Below are 19,926 nucleotides of genomic sequence, written 5' to 3'. Positions count from 1 at the left end.
AATTTCACTTCCAGTTTTGCAACAAATCAGATACAATATTAAAGTCAGTAATAGATTAAAATGCATTTTGGGGATAAGGTCTTTACCACCAGCTACAATAAACAGTAAATACTCACAAAAGGAGAGGCTTGACTAATAACTGGACCAATCACATTTTGCATATTGCATTTATTTTGCAGAAAATGCTTTCTGCTGATTGTCTTTGTCTACTTTGTCAAAAGAAAAGTATGAAACAGTTATAGTTTAACAACACAAGAGATTAGCTACATGTGCTCCAAATACACACATTCTAGCGGGCAGAGCAGTCACATTTTCAATTCAACTAAAACCTGCTGTCTTCAACTATGATTTTATTCTGTCCTTGACAGCTCAACTCTAACTACTTGAAAGCAACAAGGAAGAAGATTAAGAGTGTGTGCTTTTTATCTCACTAAAGTAGGACAGGTGGAGTTTACAAATTCTGGTGTGCCAAAGTTGCCAATACAGCGTATGAGAAATACACCAGAAAAAGTCTCTGGACCCTGGCAAACATCTTTTCACTGTGAATCAGGTTGGGCCGACTGCAGCATCTCCATAGGTGGATTCATCTGTAAGCCACTTGGGACAGCACCGCTACTGCAGGTGTGAGCAAGGGGTGCTGGGACTCCGGGGAACAGCGCGGCCTGTGCTTCTCCTCTGCTTTGAAAAAGAAGTTACTGAGGCTGCATTTCCTTCCTTAACCCATGAGACTGCCACTGGGTACCTAGTAGGTCAATCCAGTCACCACTGGCTGCCACGACAAAAAGTCACTGCATCTTTCGGGACCTGGGCCTTGCTGCTTCACATGGAAGGTGGCGACACAGGTGTCCATGAGGCTATGAGGCGGCCTTGGGCTGCAGCGTCGTACTGGCTGTCCACGATGTCTGTGGCCGCAGCCGCCCCTTCGTACAGTGGGGATCCCGAGGAAGAGGGCGCCGAGACCGGATGGGTGAGGGGTGCGTAGTGCGCGGGGGAGCCCCGGAAGAACTGGGCCCCCAGCCCGTTGGACACGGCTGCTGCCTGGGAGCCTGGGGTGACGGCACCGTTGCTCACAGACCACAGGCTGGGGTACTGACTGCAACAGAAAGACACCAGTGAGCAGGGCCTGGGCAGGGGCTGCAGGCCAGCTAAGGACGGAAAAACACACCAGAAATCCCATTCGGAGTGACTGTGTGATAGGACGTTTTTTCTTTCAAACCGTCATTTTCTCCAGATTATTACAGGATTCACAAGCACATCCTGTGATGTATAGAAATTACTGTCGTATCGTATAAGGAGTAAGGAATTCAAGATGGATTAGAGACTTAAATGTTAGACCTAATACCATAAAAACCCTAGAGGAAAACCTAGGTAGTACCATTCAGGACATAGGCATGGGCAAAGACTTCATGTCTAAAACACCAAAAGCAACGGCAGCAAAAGCCAAAATTGACAAATGGAATCTAATCAAACTAAAGAGCTTCTGCACAGCAAAAGAAACTATCATCAGAGTGAACAGGCAACCTACAGAATGGGAGAAAATTTTTGCAATCTACTCATCTGACAAAGGGCTAATATCCAGAACCTACAAAGAACTCAAACAAATTTACAAGAAAAAAACAAACAACCCCATCAAAAAGTGGGCAAAGGATATGAACAGACATTTCTCAAAAGAAGACATTCATACAGCCAACAGACACATGAAAAAATGCTCATCATCATTGGCCATCAGAGAAATGCAAATCAAAACCACAATGAGATACCATCTCACACCAGTTAGAATGGCAATCATTAAAAAGTCAGGAAACAACAGGTGCTGGAGAGGATGTGGAGAAATAGGAACACTTTTACACTGTTGGTGGGATTGTAAACTAGTTCAACCATTATGGAAAACAGTATGGCGATTCCTCAAGGATCTAGAACTAGATATACCATATGACCCAGGCATCCCATTACTGGATATATACCCAAAGGATTACAAATCATGCTGCTATAAAGACACATGCACACGTTTGCTTATTGCGGCACTATTCACAATAGCAAAGATTTAGAATCTACCCAAATGTCCATCAGTGACAGACTGGATTAAGAAAATGTGGCACATATACACCATGGAATACTATGCAGCCATAAAAAAGCATGAGTTTGTGTCCTTTGTAGGGACATGGATGCAGCTGGAAACCATCATTCTTAGCAAACTATCACAAGAACAGAAAACCAAACACCGCATGTTCTCACTCATAGGTGGGAACTGAACAATGAGATCACTTGGACTTGGGAAGGGAAACATCACACACGGGGGCCTATCATGGGGAGGGGGAAGGGGGGAGGGATTGCATTGGTAGTTATACCTGATGTAAATGAAGAGTTGATGGGTGCTGACGAGTTGATGGGTGCAGCACAGCAACATGGCACAAGTATACATATGTAACAAACCTGCACGTTATGCACATGTACCCTAGAACTTAAAGTATAATAATAATAATAATAAAAGAAATTACTGTCGTATCTATTAATAAGAAACAAAATCATCAGGAAGATGACTGAAAAGATTATTCACATATTCAGAGCTCATGGAAGAGCGCTGTTAAGTTTCCCTGTGAAAGACTCAGACCGCAGTGGGTGATGCCTGTAATCCCAGTATTTTGGGAGGCCAAGGTAGGTGGATCACCTGAGGTCCGGAGTTCAAGGCCAGCCTAACCAACATAGTGAAACCCCATCTCTACTAAATACAAAAAAATTAGCTGGGCATGGTGGTGCATGTCTGTAATCCCAGCTACTTGGGAAGCTGAGGCAGGAGGATCGCTTGAAGCCAGGAGGCAGACGTTGCAGTGAACTGGGATTTCACCATTGCACTCCAGTCTGGGCAACAAGAGCGAAACTCCGTCAAACAAACAAACAAAACAGAAAAGAAAGACTCAGACCAGTAGTTTTGCACTCTCATTCAGAAGAAAACTTTTCGGATATTCTCAATCAAAAGTTACTGAGGATGGGCTTAAGTACACATGTTTTTATCTAGCACACCCCACCCCCAACACTGCAGTCATTCTCACAATGAAGACCGGCCTCTCCTAAAACACTAAGCAGCAGACATTCCCTAGAGTAACTCCAGTCCAGACACAGTTCCCTGCACTTCGTCCTGTTCAGTACATAGGTGTGCTAGCATGGTGCCCGGCAGCAAGAAAAGCATCTGGCAGTCAGACTAGGAAGCCATCCCCAGTTCCTCCTTTACCTAGTTTTGTCGCATTACACTTCGCCCGAGACTACTTATGAGGCTGCGTTTCTCAACGTGTAAAATGAGGAAGGTGGAAATGACTACTGAATTCTCCAGTCTAAGCACATGGAAGTGGATAGTATTCAATTATGGTAAGATTTTATTTTGGGAAATAATCTTGTCTTTCTGTAAGTGAATAATGAGACCTTATGTTGCATAACCACACTGTTAAACAAGTCTGAGTTAATCGAGGCAGATTATTATGCCATTTTATAGATGAAAGCTTCAGGTTCTAAGATGCCCAATTAGAGCCACACTGAGACCCTTGGGTGGGGCCCCTGTCAGCAGCTTGCAGTGTGCCGGTCATCTGATCGGGTGCAGGCTTCTGGGGCGATGCTCTTGGAGCCCATGAAAGCTTCCCTTGTTTATGCATTGTTGCTCTGTTTCTAATCACAGGCAATGGAATTCTTATTATGAAGGAACTGTTTTCTAGACAAGAATTAAGATCTCAGGCATATTTTGGTATTCTAGAAAATGAAGTGCATTGCCTTTGAGGTCAAGATCACTTAATTCCAGGCTCGCTCTGCTGTGAGCTGGTCCAGTCATTTAGTATCTTTGGCCCTCCTTCCTCCCTGGAAAATGAGGGTTGACGTCTAGCTTTGGTATTTTAGGTTTTTATATTCATCCTATGAAGAAATGTAAGACATTTACCAGCCTGCTTGATTTTTAAGCCATTCTCCCTCTGCATAATTTGCAAGTTGGTAACAACATAGTCATCGTTCGTTACCAGTTAGCCAGCACATACATTAAAAACTTCAGTCCTGTATCCATAGAAAAGCCAACACATTTATTTCCTTAATTTAATAGCTCCTGTTGGAAAAGGTTCTGAAAATATCTCCTTAAGCTCTGCCTACTGATCCCAACAACCCTGTAGGAGACAGGCCGAGGCTGGGTTATTTTTTTTACCACCTTCCTTTTATATGTGAGGAAACTGAGGCTCAGAGAGGCTAAGAGACTTGTCCATCACATGAACCAGTAAGTGGCAGAACCAGGATGGGGACCCTGGTTTCATTCAGGGATGGGATAGCACAGCTCCCATTCCACACCTCGGTTGTAAAGGAGCCCAATCCTTCCAGCAAACAGACTGCAAACAGGAACTCCGCAGTCATGTCACCTGCGATCCCTGGGCATAGCTGGCTAATACAGAATTCTAAATAAAGACCCAACCACCCACAGGGGCCAAGGAGAATAAGGACTAAGGGCCCATAGGAATGGGAACAGCGTGAGGTCACAGGCAGAGCTCCCAGGATGCTTTGCACCATGTCCTGGACATACATTACCTGGAGCTGGTAGGTGGGCTGGCATTGTGGCTCACGGGGAGCATGCTGGGATGGGCGGGCATTCCGAGGCTGGACCAATTGTCATGGGATTGCAGCATGGATAAACATGCAGGTGAGTTGTCAGAATAGGCTAAGGGGGGAAGGTAAGAAACTGCAATTATAGATGGTGTCTTCCAAGAACAAGAAAGTACAGTGAAATATCACCAATAACTGAAGCTACCTAACACTGAAAACAAAATGTACCTGGGACATTAACTATAGAAAACAATCCATTAGTTTTTATGTGGTTATCAGGGGCTAAGATTTATTGCCAAATGTATGTATTTGAAAGCATACCCTGGTAACCCAAGCTTTTTCCTTTATCATCGTATCAGTAGATGCCCTGCAGACATTGAATCTTACAATCACTCGACTTGGAATTACCTATATTTAAAAATAAATATATATTTACCCTGCCTTTTTTCCAGTGATTACTTCATAAGAATGGGCGATAGAAACCATTACTCCAGGCAAAATTAGAACTAAGACCTTCCTGCCTCGGAGTCTAGCCTCTGGTTGAACAAGTCCCAATGACTTCCTAACCCAATAAGGTCCTTTCATTTCAAATCAGCTTTAATTGCTTAATTGTTTTATGGTGTTCTTTAGCTATTTTCCTTCTTTTGGAGTCAGACAAAATTAAGTCTAGACATATACAGTGTTATAGAGAGAATTAGGCCAGGGGATCTTTATGGTCTATCCCAGTGTTCCTAATATTGGAGCATGCATCGGAATGGCCTGGAGGGCTTTTGAAAGCACACATTGCAGGTTCCACCGAGAGCTGCTGCCTGTCAGTCTGGGGTGAGGCCTGAGACAGTGCCCACTCGCGGGTGGTGCTGAGGCTCTGGCCTGGGCACCATATTTAGGGAATCGCTCGTCTAGTCAGGAATTCTTGAGCCTAGCTGCTCATCATTGTCACTTTAGAGAGGTTCATAAAAGACTCGAACCTGGGCTCTCCTCCTATAAGGATCAACCATGGTTCTATGGAGTGGCCCAGGAATCTCTCATTTTCAAAAGCTGAAGCACCAGCTCTAAGGCCCATGCAAGGATGCAAGCCTCTGATCTGGGTCTCTGTGGCTGCTCTGCCAGCGGTGGCAGTGGCATAGACACAAACTGAAGGTCATCTCTTGAGCTACTAAAAAACTGGGCTTGGGTGTGGGTTCCAGGAAACCATCTCTTTTTTTTTTAGATTCTAGACCCCTGCAGAATGCCTTTCCCAAAGTGGTCTTGCGGCCACCCACCAACCCCTGGCAGAATGAGGCTTAGGACTCACTTGGAGAATTGTTCCGATGAGCATAGGGGCTGGGGTAGGGCGAGGACCGGTGGCTCCTCAGGGCTGGGTACCTGTCACAGCCGTGCGTGGAGGGGAGGGAGAGGGCACCTCCAAACTGAGGATGAGGATTTGTAGGTGGACACAGGGTACTGGTTCCAGGAAGAAGCCACCCCCCTACTGTGAGAAAAGAGAGAGAGAGCTGAGTAACCAGCATTAGTGCTCCCTCCACCACTCCAGAGAGCAGAGCCCAGGCCAGGGACTCTCCCTCCATCACTCCAGAGAGCAGAGTGCAGGCCAGGGACTTCCCACCTTCCCCTCAGGGACCCCTGATGGACGAAGCACCCTGAGTGTCTCATACTTAAGACACAGTCCGCCTCAAGACCTCTGAGGCCATCAGCCCCACACTCACTACCACAGGTTACCCAAGGCTTCCAATCCTACCTGAGTAAACCCAGGAGCCTGGCCTCAGGCAACCTAAGCTGTTTCCTCCTGAGAATCCTCTGGATTGCTTTGAGATTTACTATTCCCCAAGGCAGGTCAGCTTTCCTCCCCTGAGCATGAATACAATGTAACCACAGGCAGAGAGCAGGTGAGAGACGCTGAGAGGTGAGGTGGTGCTTAGACAAGGGTGCCCTCCCCTTCTCCTCCTACCACCCAGAGACTTGGGAGCTGCCTTCCTAGCTGGGGATAGACCCCTTTACTGCTCACTCTCCTGCTTTAGCCTCCCCCCGTTCGCCCCAGGAGAATCAGAAAGTGCTTGCAAGACTCCCCTTCCTTCCTCTAAAACTACAATTTCTTCTCCACTCATCTTTTCTCCTCTGAGACTGGGAGTTTTGTTCTGTCACCCAGGCTGGAGTGCAGTGGTGTGATCTTGGCTCATTGCAATCGCTGCCTCTCAGGTTCAAGGGATTCTTGTGCCTCAGCCTCCCAAGTAGCTGGGATTACAGGCGCCCAACACCACACCTGGCAATTTTTGTATTTTTAGTAGAGATGGGGTTTCACCATATTGGCCAGGTTGGTCTCGAACTCCCAGACCTCAAATGATCCATCCAACTCGGCCTCCCAAAGTGCTGGGATTACAGGCGTGAGCCACCGTGCCCAGCCTCTTCTATACTCTTTAAGCTTTGTTGTTTTGAATGAGAAAAAGCAACCCCTAGGGGGCCAACAACTCTGGCTTCAGTTTCCAAACTACTAACAATTCTCCAGGCAGCACTGAAAGGAAGGGTGCAGACGTGCCTCGCTGCCCAGCCGGCCCTGGCCAGAGCAGTGGCTCACTCTGCTCAAGTGACTGCCCTTCTGGTTGTTCAATCAGCCTAGGAAATGATGAAAAATATATTCAGAATAGAAAACGCCTGTGTAAGGAGGAGTGTGCCCTGTTGATTCATCCAGCCTCTTGACCAGCCAGCGCTACCGCATTCATTATTTAACATCTCCAAGTCCCTTCCCAGGGTGGAGAGGACGGCCTAGGGTGAGACAGAGCGTTTCTCCCAACAGATGCTGCTATATAATCCTCTATCCTGCACTCTGACTCCAGGAACTCCTAGAGGTAGCTAGACTTAAATCCAACTCTCTCATCCTCAGAGCCACTGTTTCCACCAAAACCAGCAGGAGCTGGTGAGTCATTCGTAGAACCAAAGGGCTAAGGAAAAATTTTGTTCCTAAGCGTCACTGGAAAAATGGCTCTTCAACCATTAATGAAAGCCTAAAAGAGGATGTAATGAGCTAGATTCTCCTGTTGCCCAATACAGGAGAGTGTAAACACCCAGCTAGGTCTCAATGATCCACCCCAGGCATGGTGGCAGCTGCCTGAGGGCAAAACAAAAGCACTAAGGAGAGTATCCACAGCCCCAGTTAGAGCAGAGGTTAGATGGGCAACACAGCTTCAACATCACAGGGCAAAGAGCCTTGAACGACAGAAAGGTGATCTCACTTTTCAGGTGCACCCAGAAACCCCCTTGTCTTCTCCATCTCCACTTCCCAGCTCTCAGCAAGTCTAGTCCGGATGACACAGAATGCCATGACAGAGTACAACAAACCGTACATTGGGAGTACCCAGGTTGCTGGCTGTCTCCGGTTTCCTCCATCATCTCTTTGTGATCGCTTCTATGGAAACAAACAAACAAAAAAAGTATATCGAATTGTCAAAAAGAAGGAAATTCAGAAAAGAGGGTGTGCAGCAACATCATCTTTCTGCATACTTCTTTGCCCAAGGGTATTTATAGTTAGAATTCTCTCACCTTTCCTTTGCATCAAGGAAAGCTTTTGCAAATGGATTGTACTTAATTTTAAGAGCTGTGATCTGAAAAACAAGAAATTGCATTTACTAATATATTCCCTATCAGTCAGGGAATTTAACTTGGCACCAAGAAATTGAGAGACGCCAGTACCACTTTTCAATACTCAAATATAATCAGACTTCTTTCCACATACAGTTTTCTATTTGGAACTGAAAATAAAGTAATTGTAAAGAGTAGCACGTTTATGAAAAATTTTCAATGTCAATGTTCTGAGGGGGATTCACAATAAATTTAACCTACCACTAACAATGTTCCATGTGTATAAATCAAAAATGGCTGAAAACATAAGCTGGGGCCGCTCAGGAAATAGTGACCTGGAAGTTCTAGTTTTCGGTCAACACCAACAACGGTATCCAACTAATCCCCAATTTGCAGTACTTTGGGGTTGGGCTTAGGGATAAATTTACAGGCACCTATGCAGTAGCTTGTATCTAGTTGAGTCTTCACATTGCAGAGATTTGAGGGCCTGCCCCCCCACCCCACCTTTTGGGGAAGATTTCCAAGAAAGGACATGCCCCTCTCTCACTCAAATCTTGTTCTCAAGAAATTCTCACACCATTTAATCTGAATGCTTTATGGATCTTTTGATTTTGAGCATTGAGAAGTTTCTAGTTTTACACACTTTCATGGAGAATTCAAGGGGAAAATTTTGAATAGGGACTTATTTTAAACAGTTGTCCCCTGTGCTTCCATTTCAAGTTATGGAAAATTATTTGAAGGGGCAGGAAGCCTTCCGAGCTCTGGGTGCGGTTAGCGCGTCTCCCCACTCCCCCAGAATCTCCACCGAGCAGCACACCGGGAAAGCAATCCCCCTCTGTCCTTCTCACCTCCTCGTTCTGATAAGCAGTCACCGCTATGAACTGGGTCTCAGGGAAGCAATGGCTGGTGATCATGCGCTGTGGACCCCCGACTCTCACTATGTGAATTCGAGGCTCATACTTATGCAAGGAGTTCAGCATGATCTGAGGGAGACAGATACAGGATTGGTGGCACTGAAAGTCCTAAGTTAAAACGGCAAAACTTCCATTGGATCCCAGGAAAGTGTCTCTACTGTTGAGGGAAGTGGGGTTCTACCAGGGGAGGCTTCTCCGCGGTGTATATGTGCTATTCCCACAGCTTGTTTGGAAACGGGATGGGAGATGCTACACACCATTAAAAGTAATGAATGCTCGTCACAAAATCCTTTCACCTGGTGGAATAAAGTACTAAGGCTTCCAGGAAGGCTATAGACATTTTTAAAAGCCTGGGCTTGTTTGCAACTTGCCTAACCTGGGGTCTTCCAGGAACAATCCCGACTGAAGAATGTTCTTTAGAAAAGCACGACTTTACAAGTTTGTTCAGACTCCACGCAGTAAGTACTGTGGCGCATGTTTAAATTTAAATGCGACTTTGCCATCAAGGCTGATATCTTTTCCACCCCTAGGAGAGTTTAGGACTAGGCACAGAAGTTCCCCCAAAGCTCCAGACCTTCAAAGGGGAGTGCTCCCGCTCCCCATTCGCCAGGCGAGGATGTTATCAGCTTAGTATAAACAGCACTAAAGGCCTTATTAGAGAAGGCTGTGGCAGTTTCTCCAGGGCAGACGTCACCTCCCGTTCAAGCAGCGTCCCTTCCCACAACTCCGGAGAAGAAGCGTAGCGCGGACCCCCCTCGTTCGTCCCAGACCTGGTGGGCTCCGCACACCTACCTGGCCCCCTCCGTTGAGCTTGTTGGTGAGCTTGACTTTGCTGAAGGAGACGGGAGCCTTCATCCAGTGGGCCCCGAAGTTGGGCGAGTCGGGGTGGATGTAGACGCAGCTGGGCGCCTGCGGCTCCGGCTTGCCCCCGGGCACCCACTCCCCGTTCACGTACTTCCAGCGGTGGTTGTCTGCTGCCACGAAGTCCAGCAGGAAGGAGTACATGGCGTTGGGGTCCAGGCCAGACACGTTCACCTTCAGCACCGGGAACATCCGCCTGGAAAACACCGGGCGGGCGCAGGAGGACCCCGACACTGACCGGGTAGGCCAGAGGCAGAAACTGGGCACAGAGGCCTCTGTTATTTAGGGGCTTGGAGGAGCCCCCTGGGGAACGTCCAAGGGTGACTCCCAAGCTCCCCTTTCCCCGAGCCCTACCAGGTCCGGGTGGCCTCCCCACCATCTCCACGGCCTCGGGAGGCAAGGGCGGAGAGGACCTGGCAAAGAGTTTCAATGCTGGAGACCACAACCCAAGGAGACAGGCGGATGCCTTCGAGGTCGGGACCCTGGGGTGCGCGTTCCTCCTCCCCAAGCTTCCGCGGAGAAAACCCCAAAAGAGGGGCTTGCAGAAATGCACTCCAGGGAGTTAACCAGAGCGGGAGCAAACACAAAGCCCTCCTCCAGGAGAAAAAGAGTTCGACCTCCAGGAACTTGCCAGGCCCCCCAGGATGCCCAGGCGCTGAAGAGCGCGGTGCACGCGGGCTCCGGACGCGCACCCACCTGCCATTCTTGGTCACGATCATCTCGTTGGTGAGCTCCTTGAAGCGCAGCCACAGCTCGCTCTCCTCCAGGCCCACGCGCAGTTCGCGCTCCGTGGGGTCGCCCTTCTCGCTGCCCGCCTGCAGCTCGCTCTCCACGGCGCTCAGCAGGTGGTCCACTCGGTACTGCAGGCTCTTTCCCGCGCTCTCGGTGCCGGGGGAGCTCATCCTCCTGTCCGGCTCCCCTCCCCGCCGTCCCCGAAGCCCAGACTCTCTACTTGAGAGCCACCCTCCCCCTTCTTGGCCGCAGCCCTTCCGAGAAAAGGGGCCCCTCGGGCGGAGACCTGTGACGGCTCCCGGGTCCCAGCACAGACCCGGGAGGAGGGCGCGGATCAAGACGTGGGGGGAGGGGACAGGGACAGAGGGGTGGGGAGAGGTTATTCCACTTGAACTCCCCAAGGATCTACTAGAGTAGGTCTCTGGGGACCGAAATTCAGTGCCCTCCCCATAAATAGAGCCGCGGCGGCAGCGATGGGGGGCTCGGCGGATTGGGCCGCGCACGCTTTGAAGTGCCGGGCAGCCGCCCATTGGCCGAGAGCGGCCATATCAGACCCGGCCGGGCGGGTCTGGGAGGCCGGGGGCCAACAATGGGCTCCCGCACGCCTGTTTCATGTAAATCCTGGGCCCCAGCCCTCCGAGCCCCGGCCCAGCCCCTACACCCCCGCCCTTCCCCAAATGTTTGCACCTCCATCAAAGCGGCGGGGCAAGCCCGGGAGGAAGGTGAGCTGGACGCCCCGGCCCGCCCCAGCCCACACTTCCGCGAGGGGCGGCCCGGCAGCCTGCGATGCTCCCCGATTCCCGCGCGCGGGATCCTGCTCGCTTTTCCAGCGCGCCCGGATCCCGCAGCCGCTCCAGCCTGTAACTTCCGCGCGGCCTCACCTGTCCCAGCTCCAGGCGCGCCTCCCTCCCCTCCCAGGCACTAGCGCACTCGGCCAGGCTTCGGGATGCGCCGCGCTCGTCCCGCCCCAGTAGTGCTGGTCTCGCGCCTCCGATGCCTCAACTCTCCAGTCTGGCAGTTTCCGGTGCACCTGTCCCCACACGTCCCTCGCTCACGGAGCCCCAGGCGGCGTCACGAACACCCAGGATCGTGGATCAGCCCCCCCTGGCGTCGGGTGTCCCCGCGGCTCTCACCATCTGGAAAAGGAAGCTCCGCGCGCAGAGAGGGAAATGGATGGAAATAAGCAAAAGCAAAACGACCCCTTCTGGGAAGTGTCCTCCTCGCTCCCTTATAAAAACAGGACTTGATGCCGAGGTCTGCGCGCGCACCGAGTGTGCCCAGGCGTGTGCGTGGTTTCTGCTGTGTCATTGCTTTCGCAGAAGGTGGGAGAGGGTCGGGGCTAGCGGGGTGGTCCCTGACGAGCGGGACTCGGGTCGCTTTCCGCGCCCGGCCCAGCGCCAAGCGGTGTCAACAGCGGTTGTTTTATTACCTTTCGGTGAGAATTTACGCGAGGAGAGCGAAGGAGAGGTGACAATGAGCAGGAAATAGTTCAGTGGGGTCTCTTTAAACAGTAACATTCCTCCTAAAACGGGAGCCCAGGAAGGGGGAAGGAGGCAGAAGCTCCCGCTTCCAAGGCCTGGCTTTGCGCTTCTGCACACCTCGCCATTCGCTGGACGAGGGCCTGGGGTAGCAGCCTCAGTTTCCCTGTCTCCTGGGCGGGCACCTCAGCCCCAGCCCCTCTGGAGAAAGTCGGCGCATCCGGTGGGGCAGCGGGTTCAGAGGAGTCTTGAGCCCCAGCAAGGGAGCTTTCCCGCGGATATGGTATCTGCGCCCCGCACTAAGTCCCCACTGCCCCCTGCCCCTCGCCCAGCCCGGCTCGTTCCGGGGTCGGGAATGGCTGGGGAAGCCGCCCGAGGGATCCCCGCCCGGGACTCGAGGGATCAACCCGCCTAGCGGTGTGCGGAGGGTTCCCAGGAGCCAGTCCCGGGGGGACACGGCTCCTTCAGGCCCTTCTCCAACTTAGACCGATGAGCCAGGAAGCCGGGGCGGCTTGTCTCGGTCCGCATTTCTCAGGGTCTTTTGTTGTCTGGGATGCATGGATATTCCCAAGGGGCTGACCCAAGGGGGGACGCTCCTTCTGGAAAGAGGCACCAAAAGGACCTCATTTGCTCCTGATGCCGGACCCTCCTAACACGCCTTCATTGGCCCATCGGGCCATGGGCTTTGGCGGAGAGCGTGGTGCGTGTCACTCTCCTTACTCCGGGTATTAAAATGTCTAAGAGGTAATCGCTTTGGCCCAGGGCCTCCGAAGGATAGGATAAAAGGGAAAAGTGGAGGGGAGGTGAAGGAGGAACGAGGGTGGGTCCCGGGCAATTGAGGGCCTCGGAACCTCAGGCACGAGATCGAAACCTCTTCTGCGGTGTCCCGAAGGCCAAATCCTTCCCTGCGCTCGGACGGAGTCGCGGCCACTTTTCCCACAGTCGGGAAGCGCCAAAGAAGACTGGAGGATTTAGCAGATCCCTCTAAAATTGTTCCGAACAGGAGGGGCACGGCCAAATAAGAATACAACCTCAGCAGGAAAGAATGTTCCGTTTCTAACATGCGTAATACAATTTCTTCTTTCCAGAGAGAATGTCCGAAGCGTTGAAGAGTACGACCCAGGAATTGCACCACCCAAGTCGGGGGAGGTAGATGTTGGAAGTCACCGACTTTGGCCAGCACTTGTGTAGTGTCACCTGTCTTCGCTTTCTAACGATTCTTTTTCCTCCCCTTTCTGTGGCTGATTTTCTGATCTTTGTTCCGCAGTTCCCAGGACCAGGCCCACTCCCTCCGCCTTTTCAGCGAAGGCTGCAGTGCATGACAGTTTACAGCCAAAAACTTCCTCCAGCCCGGCTATAAAGAATTCCCAGTTAATAACAATGCGCTTCCTTGGGAGGAAAGAAGGGCAGAGGCACCGCCAGCTGTTTCGCTCCCAGGGTTTATCTCTTCTTGGGAAGCCCAGACGTTCAGAGAAAAACAGGACAAAGCGTTATGGCTGGGCCTCAGGATAAAACTGTCTCACTGAAAACATGCTTGAAGCATTTTATAAGAAAACACACACACACACACCCCACTCGACTCCCAGAGAAGCAGTTTTCCTGGGCCCAATCCCTTCTGAAAAAGCAAAGCCATTTATCTTCAGGAGCAGGCAACAGTGGAGCTATAACAGGCTCAAGAAGGGGTGGAGGACAGCCTCGCGCGCCTCTTACGCCATACTCTAGTCCCTTTCTTTCTGCAAGAAAAAAAATGAATTTCTTTCCTGATTATATATGCACTCCTTGTAGAAGTATTATGTATGTATCTGTCTTCATATACATGTAAAACAGTCACCCTTAGTATCTGTGGGGGATTGGTTCCAGGACCTACAAAGATGGCAGAATCCAGGGATGCCATAGTTCCTTGGCGTGGTATTTGCATATAACCTATGGACTTCCTCCATGAACTTTAAATCACTTCTGGATTCTTTATGATACCTAATACAATGTAAACGCTATGCAAATAGTAGTCGTGCTGTGTTTTTTAAATTTTGTGTAATTTTTATTCTTTTATTATTGGGAGAGGGAGTTTCGAATGTTTTCTATCAATTCAACCAACCACGGATATGGAACCTGTAGCTATGGAGGGCTGGCTGTATGTTTATATCTCTCTATGTATATAAATGCTAACCTTAAGCACTAAGCAATGTTCATATTTTGGGGTGTGTTCCTCGTCTTTTTTTCATTTTGTTCTTCTCATGAGCTCCTTCTCCCACACTGACTAAGCGGACTGAACACAAACATTCACAAGTTCTACATTAGAGATGACAGCCGTGTCTCATGGCCAATAATTCTGCCACCAATTGGTTTATTTGTCTCTCCCATTAAAAGAAGCCCAATGGCTTTTGTTATTGCTTTCAAAGGTGTGTAACATAATTCTTTAGACCTTTACCACTGAAAAATTTTAAAAGCCCAGTGGGTTGTTCGGGGTGGTTGTAGTTTTGTGGGAAAGAACAGAGACTTGGTTTTTTAAAGTCTTCCTCTCAGGACAAGGATCCTACCCTGTGCACAGCCGGCCCCTCCCTGCTGCTCTGGGGAGAAGGCTTGGTGAGGTGCTCCCTGATCTGCAGGGAGGCTGTGGCCATGCTGCGTGGACGCAGGGATGATTGTCAGCCTCAGGCTGCATCTCAGAACCAGATCCCATCCAAGCTATTTTTTTGGAGTCAGTGGGCTTTGTCACACATGACAGTGTGTGGTTGTTTTAGTGACACGAGTTCACACATTAACAACAAACCAACCTGCCCAGTTGAATATTTGGGAATGTGACAATCCCAAACATTTCTCCTTAAAACTCTAGTGCTTCAGCTCCATCTCTTTGGAATTCAAGGTTCCAGAGGAGAAATCTGTGGGCTGCTGGCTTTTGATCTCTTCCTCAATAGAGAAGGGTAGCTTGAGTTTTTCTGCCCAGATACTTAATCTTTTCAATCCCTTGTGGATAAGTTTCTTGGTGATGTGTTTCAGTGGGAATCTGCCTTTACTGATTTTGCTTGGCATACAGGAAAAGCCCTTTCCAACTCAACAAGTCTCTTTAGTTCTGGTTGGTATCACGGTGAGTACTGTTTCCACTTCAGGGGCTATCTGTACTTCCGAATCTGAGGATCCTTGCCTATTCTCCCGCCTCCTCCCCCGGTGTTGTTTCGGCTCTTAGATCTTTCTGCATATATTAAATGGCTTGTGAAATGTTTTTTCCACACCACTCTGTCAATTCGCCTCCATGTCACTTTTGGTTTTTACTGCCTCCAATGCAGATTTTATTTCTCTGTTGTAGCCTCAGTTTTCTGGTAATCCTTATTTCCTCGGCGTCCCTTGTCATCTTATTCCATTGTCTTCTAGAGCAGCCTTTTTGCTTCTTGATGTCCTGTTTCTGTTTCTTAGAGGTCGTGATTCTCTGCATCTTCTGGTACTCATGGTTTATTTTTTCCCAAGGCTGCTTTTCCTCTGTGTCTTCTGAATAATCGCTTTCCCCGCTTCCCTTTCAGCCCTTTCTGGGAGTCTCCACAGTCTTTTCTTTTCCTTCCTCCTTCTCTTATATAGGGGTGACTGCCCAGCATGCCTCCTGCAGGGCTGCACTCTCAGGCGCCCTGGATGGATGCCTCTTTCACAGCCACATTGGGAAGAAAGAGGTGTGGAGCCTGCCTTATTCACAGTGAAACCAGCCCCTGACTCATGACAGGGACTCAGCAGGCCGTCACTGAGTGGCTGTGTTGGCAACATGGAAATGCAGTAGCAAGTCTATCTAAGAAGAAGCAGTAGCAGTGTACTCAGATCCACTGGACATATGCTACTGAGCACTTTCATCAAGAACAAAACATCAGTCCTTCACATTTACTAAAATGTAGGATGCCTCTGAAACTCCAAGGGTCTTTCTCTAGTAACCCGCTCATGGATTCAAATAGTCAGGTGTTTTGGAGAGAGTAAAGGAAGGGTTTCCTGTGAAAATTGTGTATTAAATGAGACCTTAAGAATTACTACGAGTGAGCTATTCCAAGGGAAGCTTGAAGATGAGAAGGCAGGAATATGCTTGCAGGCTGAAAATGACTCCAGTAATCATGACTGGGGACCCCATGCAATCGTTTAATTCATATTTAGGTACCTATGTATGTCATACTACTGGAAATTTTCTTTCTCCCTCCTCTACAACTAATTTTGAAAAATCCTACTTTGGCCCTGAATAAAGTACGAAGCGCCCCACAAATTATCTGGCAGAAAAGAATGTTGGAAATAAATGCGGGTAGATGTACACACACACATACTCCGGCTGGACCAGCTCCAACTTCTATAATCACCATTTAGCAGGAAAGGTTGACATGATGTCCCTAATCAGAACATGCTGTGATCACTGTTTTGAAGGGATCCGCAGGGCAGGCAGGCTCTGAGCCCTGCACCAGGGCCTGACACTTGCCGGAGGAAGCAGGGGTGGGAGAAACCAGCAGGAGCTCCCCAGAGGACACTGGGGAGAGGAGAGGGGTGGGGCTTGGCCCCAGAGTGGAGGGAGGTAGCTCTTACTGTTGAAGAACAAGGGATACTCAGGAAGGCCGAGTGGAGCTGCAGGACCCACAGAGCCCCTGGGCACCTGAGGAAGGAGAACCTACAAGGTTTATAAAATGTACGAATCTGGAGCAAACTTGAGATCAACAAACTGAGAGAAGACAGTCTAATTTGAATAACAGTAGAGACTCAAAAGTCACAATCGCCTATTTAATAAGAACAAGTGGGACGTCACGGCAGGAGGAGTGAAGCCTGGCAGGAAATGTTAGGTGAGACCAAGTGCTGAGTATGTGGTGAGGGAACATAAACTAGGAGGAGATGAGATCAAACAGGGGCGGAAATGGATGGGATTGCAATACCCTCAACGGAACCGGCAGGAAGAACTCTAGAAGAGACTTGCAATAATTCTGGAAATGGAGCACTTTTAGAGGGTTCCTATAGAAATTCCCATCAATACTGTAGGCAAAGACTATGAACCAAAAAAAAAAAGTGACTGAATTATAAGAATACTCTGAAAGGACTATTGAAGGCTAGTGGAAGAAACGGAAGACAGGTCAGAACAGAGCTGAAATCTGCAGAAGGACTTGTCAGTGGCGGGAGAGAGGGGAGGAGGCTGCAGTCAGGAGGTAATGGGAGGACCAGGGTGAGAGACAGAAGCTCGGAGGGAAGCTAGGGCTGAGGCTGCAATGGGGGTGGGGAGTAAAGGGCTGTCCTCCCTACAGATCAAGTACCAGACTGATAGTAAAAATGGGACAAAGGGGAAGGACTTAGCACACCTGTGAGAACAGATTCAGAATCAGTGGTTCCCACCACAAAGACTTCAGCTGAAAAGACACCTCGGAGGAGAAAAGCTCATTTGGAAATTAGAATTAGCACATTCTATGTCGGACACTCACAGCTCCAAGGTGACAACCTGTCCCAGCCCCAGAACCCTAGAAGGAGCTGACATTCACAGCTCCAAGGTGACAACCTGTCCCAGCCCCAGAACCCTAGAAGGAGCTGACATTCACTGGTGCCTATTGTGTGCGAGAAATTGTGCATACATTACCATTTAGACATTGATGGGAGGCAGTATTCCCTCTTTTATATATAAGGCAACTCAGAGAAAAGAGTAAAAAAGATTGAGTGGCATTTCGATTTCTGATTTGTCTTATTAACCACAGGTCATTTCCATTAGACTAGGTTAAATATATGAGAAGTAGAAGCAAAGTATGTGAAAAGTAGAAACAAGTTTTTTTCTTTCACCCACCATATTCATACAACCACATATGAAAGGAATCTGGTGTGCTTGCACTCCAGTGGGAGTGTGCGTGAGTGTGCTTGCACTCGAGTGTGTGTGCGCTTGCACTCGAGTATGTGAGTGTGAGTGTGGTTGCACTCTAGTGTGAGTGTGTGTGAGTGTGCTTGCACTCGAATGTGAGTGTGTATGAGTGTGCTTGCACTCGAGTGTGTGTGAATGCGAGTGTGCTTGCACTCGAGTGTGAGTGTGTAAGTGTGGTTGCACTCCAGTGTGAGTGAGTGTGCTTGCACTCGAGTGTTGTGTGAGAGTGTGAGTGTGCTTGCACTTGAGTGTGTGTGTGCTTGCACTCGAGTGAGTATGTGAGTGTGAGTGTGGTTGCACTCTAGTGTGAGTGTGTGTGCTTGCACTCGAGTGTGAGAGAGTGTATGTGTGTGCTTGCACTCGAGTGTGTGTGTTTGGAAAAGAGAAGTGGTGGGGAAACTAGTTGACTTTACTTTTGAAATCTAAAAAAAGTTTAGTAATCGAAAGACAAGAGAAGCCTGGGGAAGAAAATCCCACTATGTAAATAACTTCCTATCCAGGCTGAGATGCTGAACTATAACCACAGATGTGGACACGAGAGAGAAAAACAGATGCCAAACCATGCTTAAGCCTAAACACATTATCCTGAGTTTCCAAAGAACCCTGTGAAGTCAGTACTGTTAACCCCCTCCTTAAAAAAGGTCACAATAAAAGGAAATGTACATCAGAGAGGTGAAGAAGTTTGCCCAAGGTTACAGTTAGTGTGTAACTAGAATTCCAAATTATGCTAATGAACTGTGATAATTCCAAAACAAGAATAGGAAGACAAGGATTAACTCCTTGTATGATTGTATGATTGTCAGCTCATGTATAACGTTCAAACATGGTTGACTTCAGGAGCTGGCTTTAAAAAGAAACCTGTATCACGGTTATCACTACAGTGCTTCATTTGAGTGTTAGAGGGATTAAGATGAGAGGCAACGAAAGGAAAGCAGGGGGATGCCGCAGGAACTTTGTGCAGTGCTGCCTGAAGAGGTTTGAATGCACAGCACATATTTTCATATATTTCTCATGTTTGTGGGAAAGCAAAATTGTGTTAAGATGACCAAAGCTAATTGAAACCTTGAAACCTAAAAATGTGAGAATTTTATTATTACAACAGGAAATACATATAGTGAAATAGTTGGCTAGTTGGCTAGAGTACAGGACTAAAGATCAGGTAAACCGTGGCCTTAAAATGTGGAAATCATGTGGTATCTTTAGCCCAAGTTTCTTTCACAATTTATAAGGTGGGAGTGTTGGCTCCATACAAAGGTTTGTGAAGTTTAAAAAATTAGTTCTGGGTATTGTTTTCAGCTATACCCTGAAGTGAGGAATGGTCCTTCTAAAATACATTGGTTCACTGCCTGCCTGGCCTAGGACCACAGACTTATTTTTTGAGTCTTTTAGAAGAAGGTGCTTCAATTAACAGACCTGCAGAAGATGGAGGCCTTTAGTATCTTCTTCACCCTCAAAATGTGCTTCTGGGAACACCTTCCCTGAGAAAGACAGAACACGTGCACTGAATGATGAATGCTCAGCTATTTCCCCCATCCTTAGCTTCAAAAGCTATGCCTGATCTATAATTTTATTTTATTTTATTTTATTTTATTTTTTTTTTTTTTTGAGACCACATCTCACTTTGCTGCTGAGGCTGGAGTGCAGTAGCCCAGTCATAGCTCACTGCAGCCTCAGCCTCCAGGGTTCAAGCAAACCTCCTGACTCAGCTTCCCAAGTTGCTGGGACCGCAGGTGCATGCCACTATATCTGGCTAATTTTTTATTTTTTTGTAGAGACAGGCTCTCGCTATGTTGCCCAGGCTCATCTTGAGCTCATGGGCTCAAGTGATCCTCCTGCCTCGGCCTCTCAAAGTGCTGGGATGATTACAGGTGTGAACCACCTTGCCCAAGCAAGGAAATTCTTTATATGCATTTTGGCTTTCCTCTCCATTTGTTCTTTTTTTTTTTTTTTTTGAGACGGA

At 48.6% G+C, this 19,926-nt stretch overlaps 1 protein-coding gene across 1 annotated transcript; it reads right to left on the bottom strand.

Annotated features, from left to right (window-relative positions):
• Positions 1-304: 304 nt before the first annotated feature.
• Positions 305-11,028, bottom strand: TBXT (T-box transcription factor T). Its single transcript, XM_011751014.3, has 8 exons — positions 10,608-11,028; positions 9,843-10,107; positions 8,985-9,119; positions 8,098-8,159; positions 7,902-7,963; positions 5,861-6,037; positions 4,552-4,681; positions 305-1,093 (listed from the first exon to the last, which is right to left on the bottom strand). The coding sequence occupies exons 1-8, from the start codon at positions 10,811-10,813 to the stop codon at positions 820-822; spliced, it is 1,311 nt and encodes a 436-aa protein (XP_011749316.2). The 5' UTR covers positions 10,814-11,028; the 3' UTR covers positions 305-819.
• Positions 11,029-19,926: the final 8,898 nt, after the last annotated feature.

Source organism: Macaca nemestrina, chromosome 5, assembly GCF_043159975.1.
Source record: "Macaca nemestrina isolate mMacNem1 chromosome 5, mMacNem.hap1, whole genome shotgun sequence".
Classification (NCBI taxonomy): Eukaryota; Metazoa; Chordata; class Mammalia; order Primates; family Cercopithecidae; genus Macaca; species Macaca nemestrina.
The sequence above is the reverse complement of the archived record's forward strand: the minus strand, read 5'-3'. Positions and strand labels throughout refer to the sequence as shown.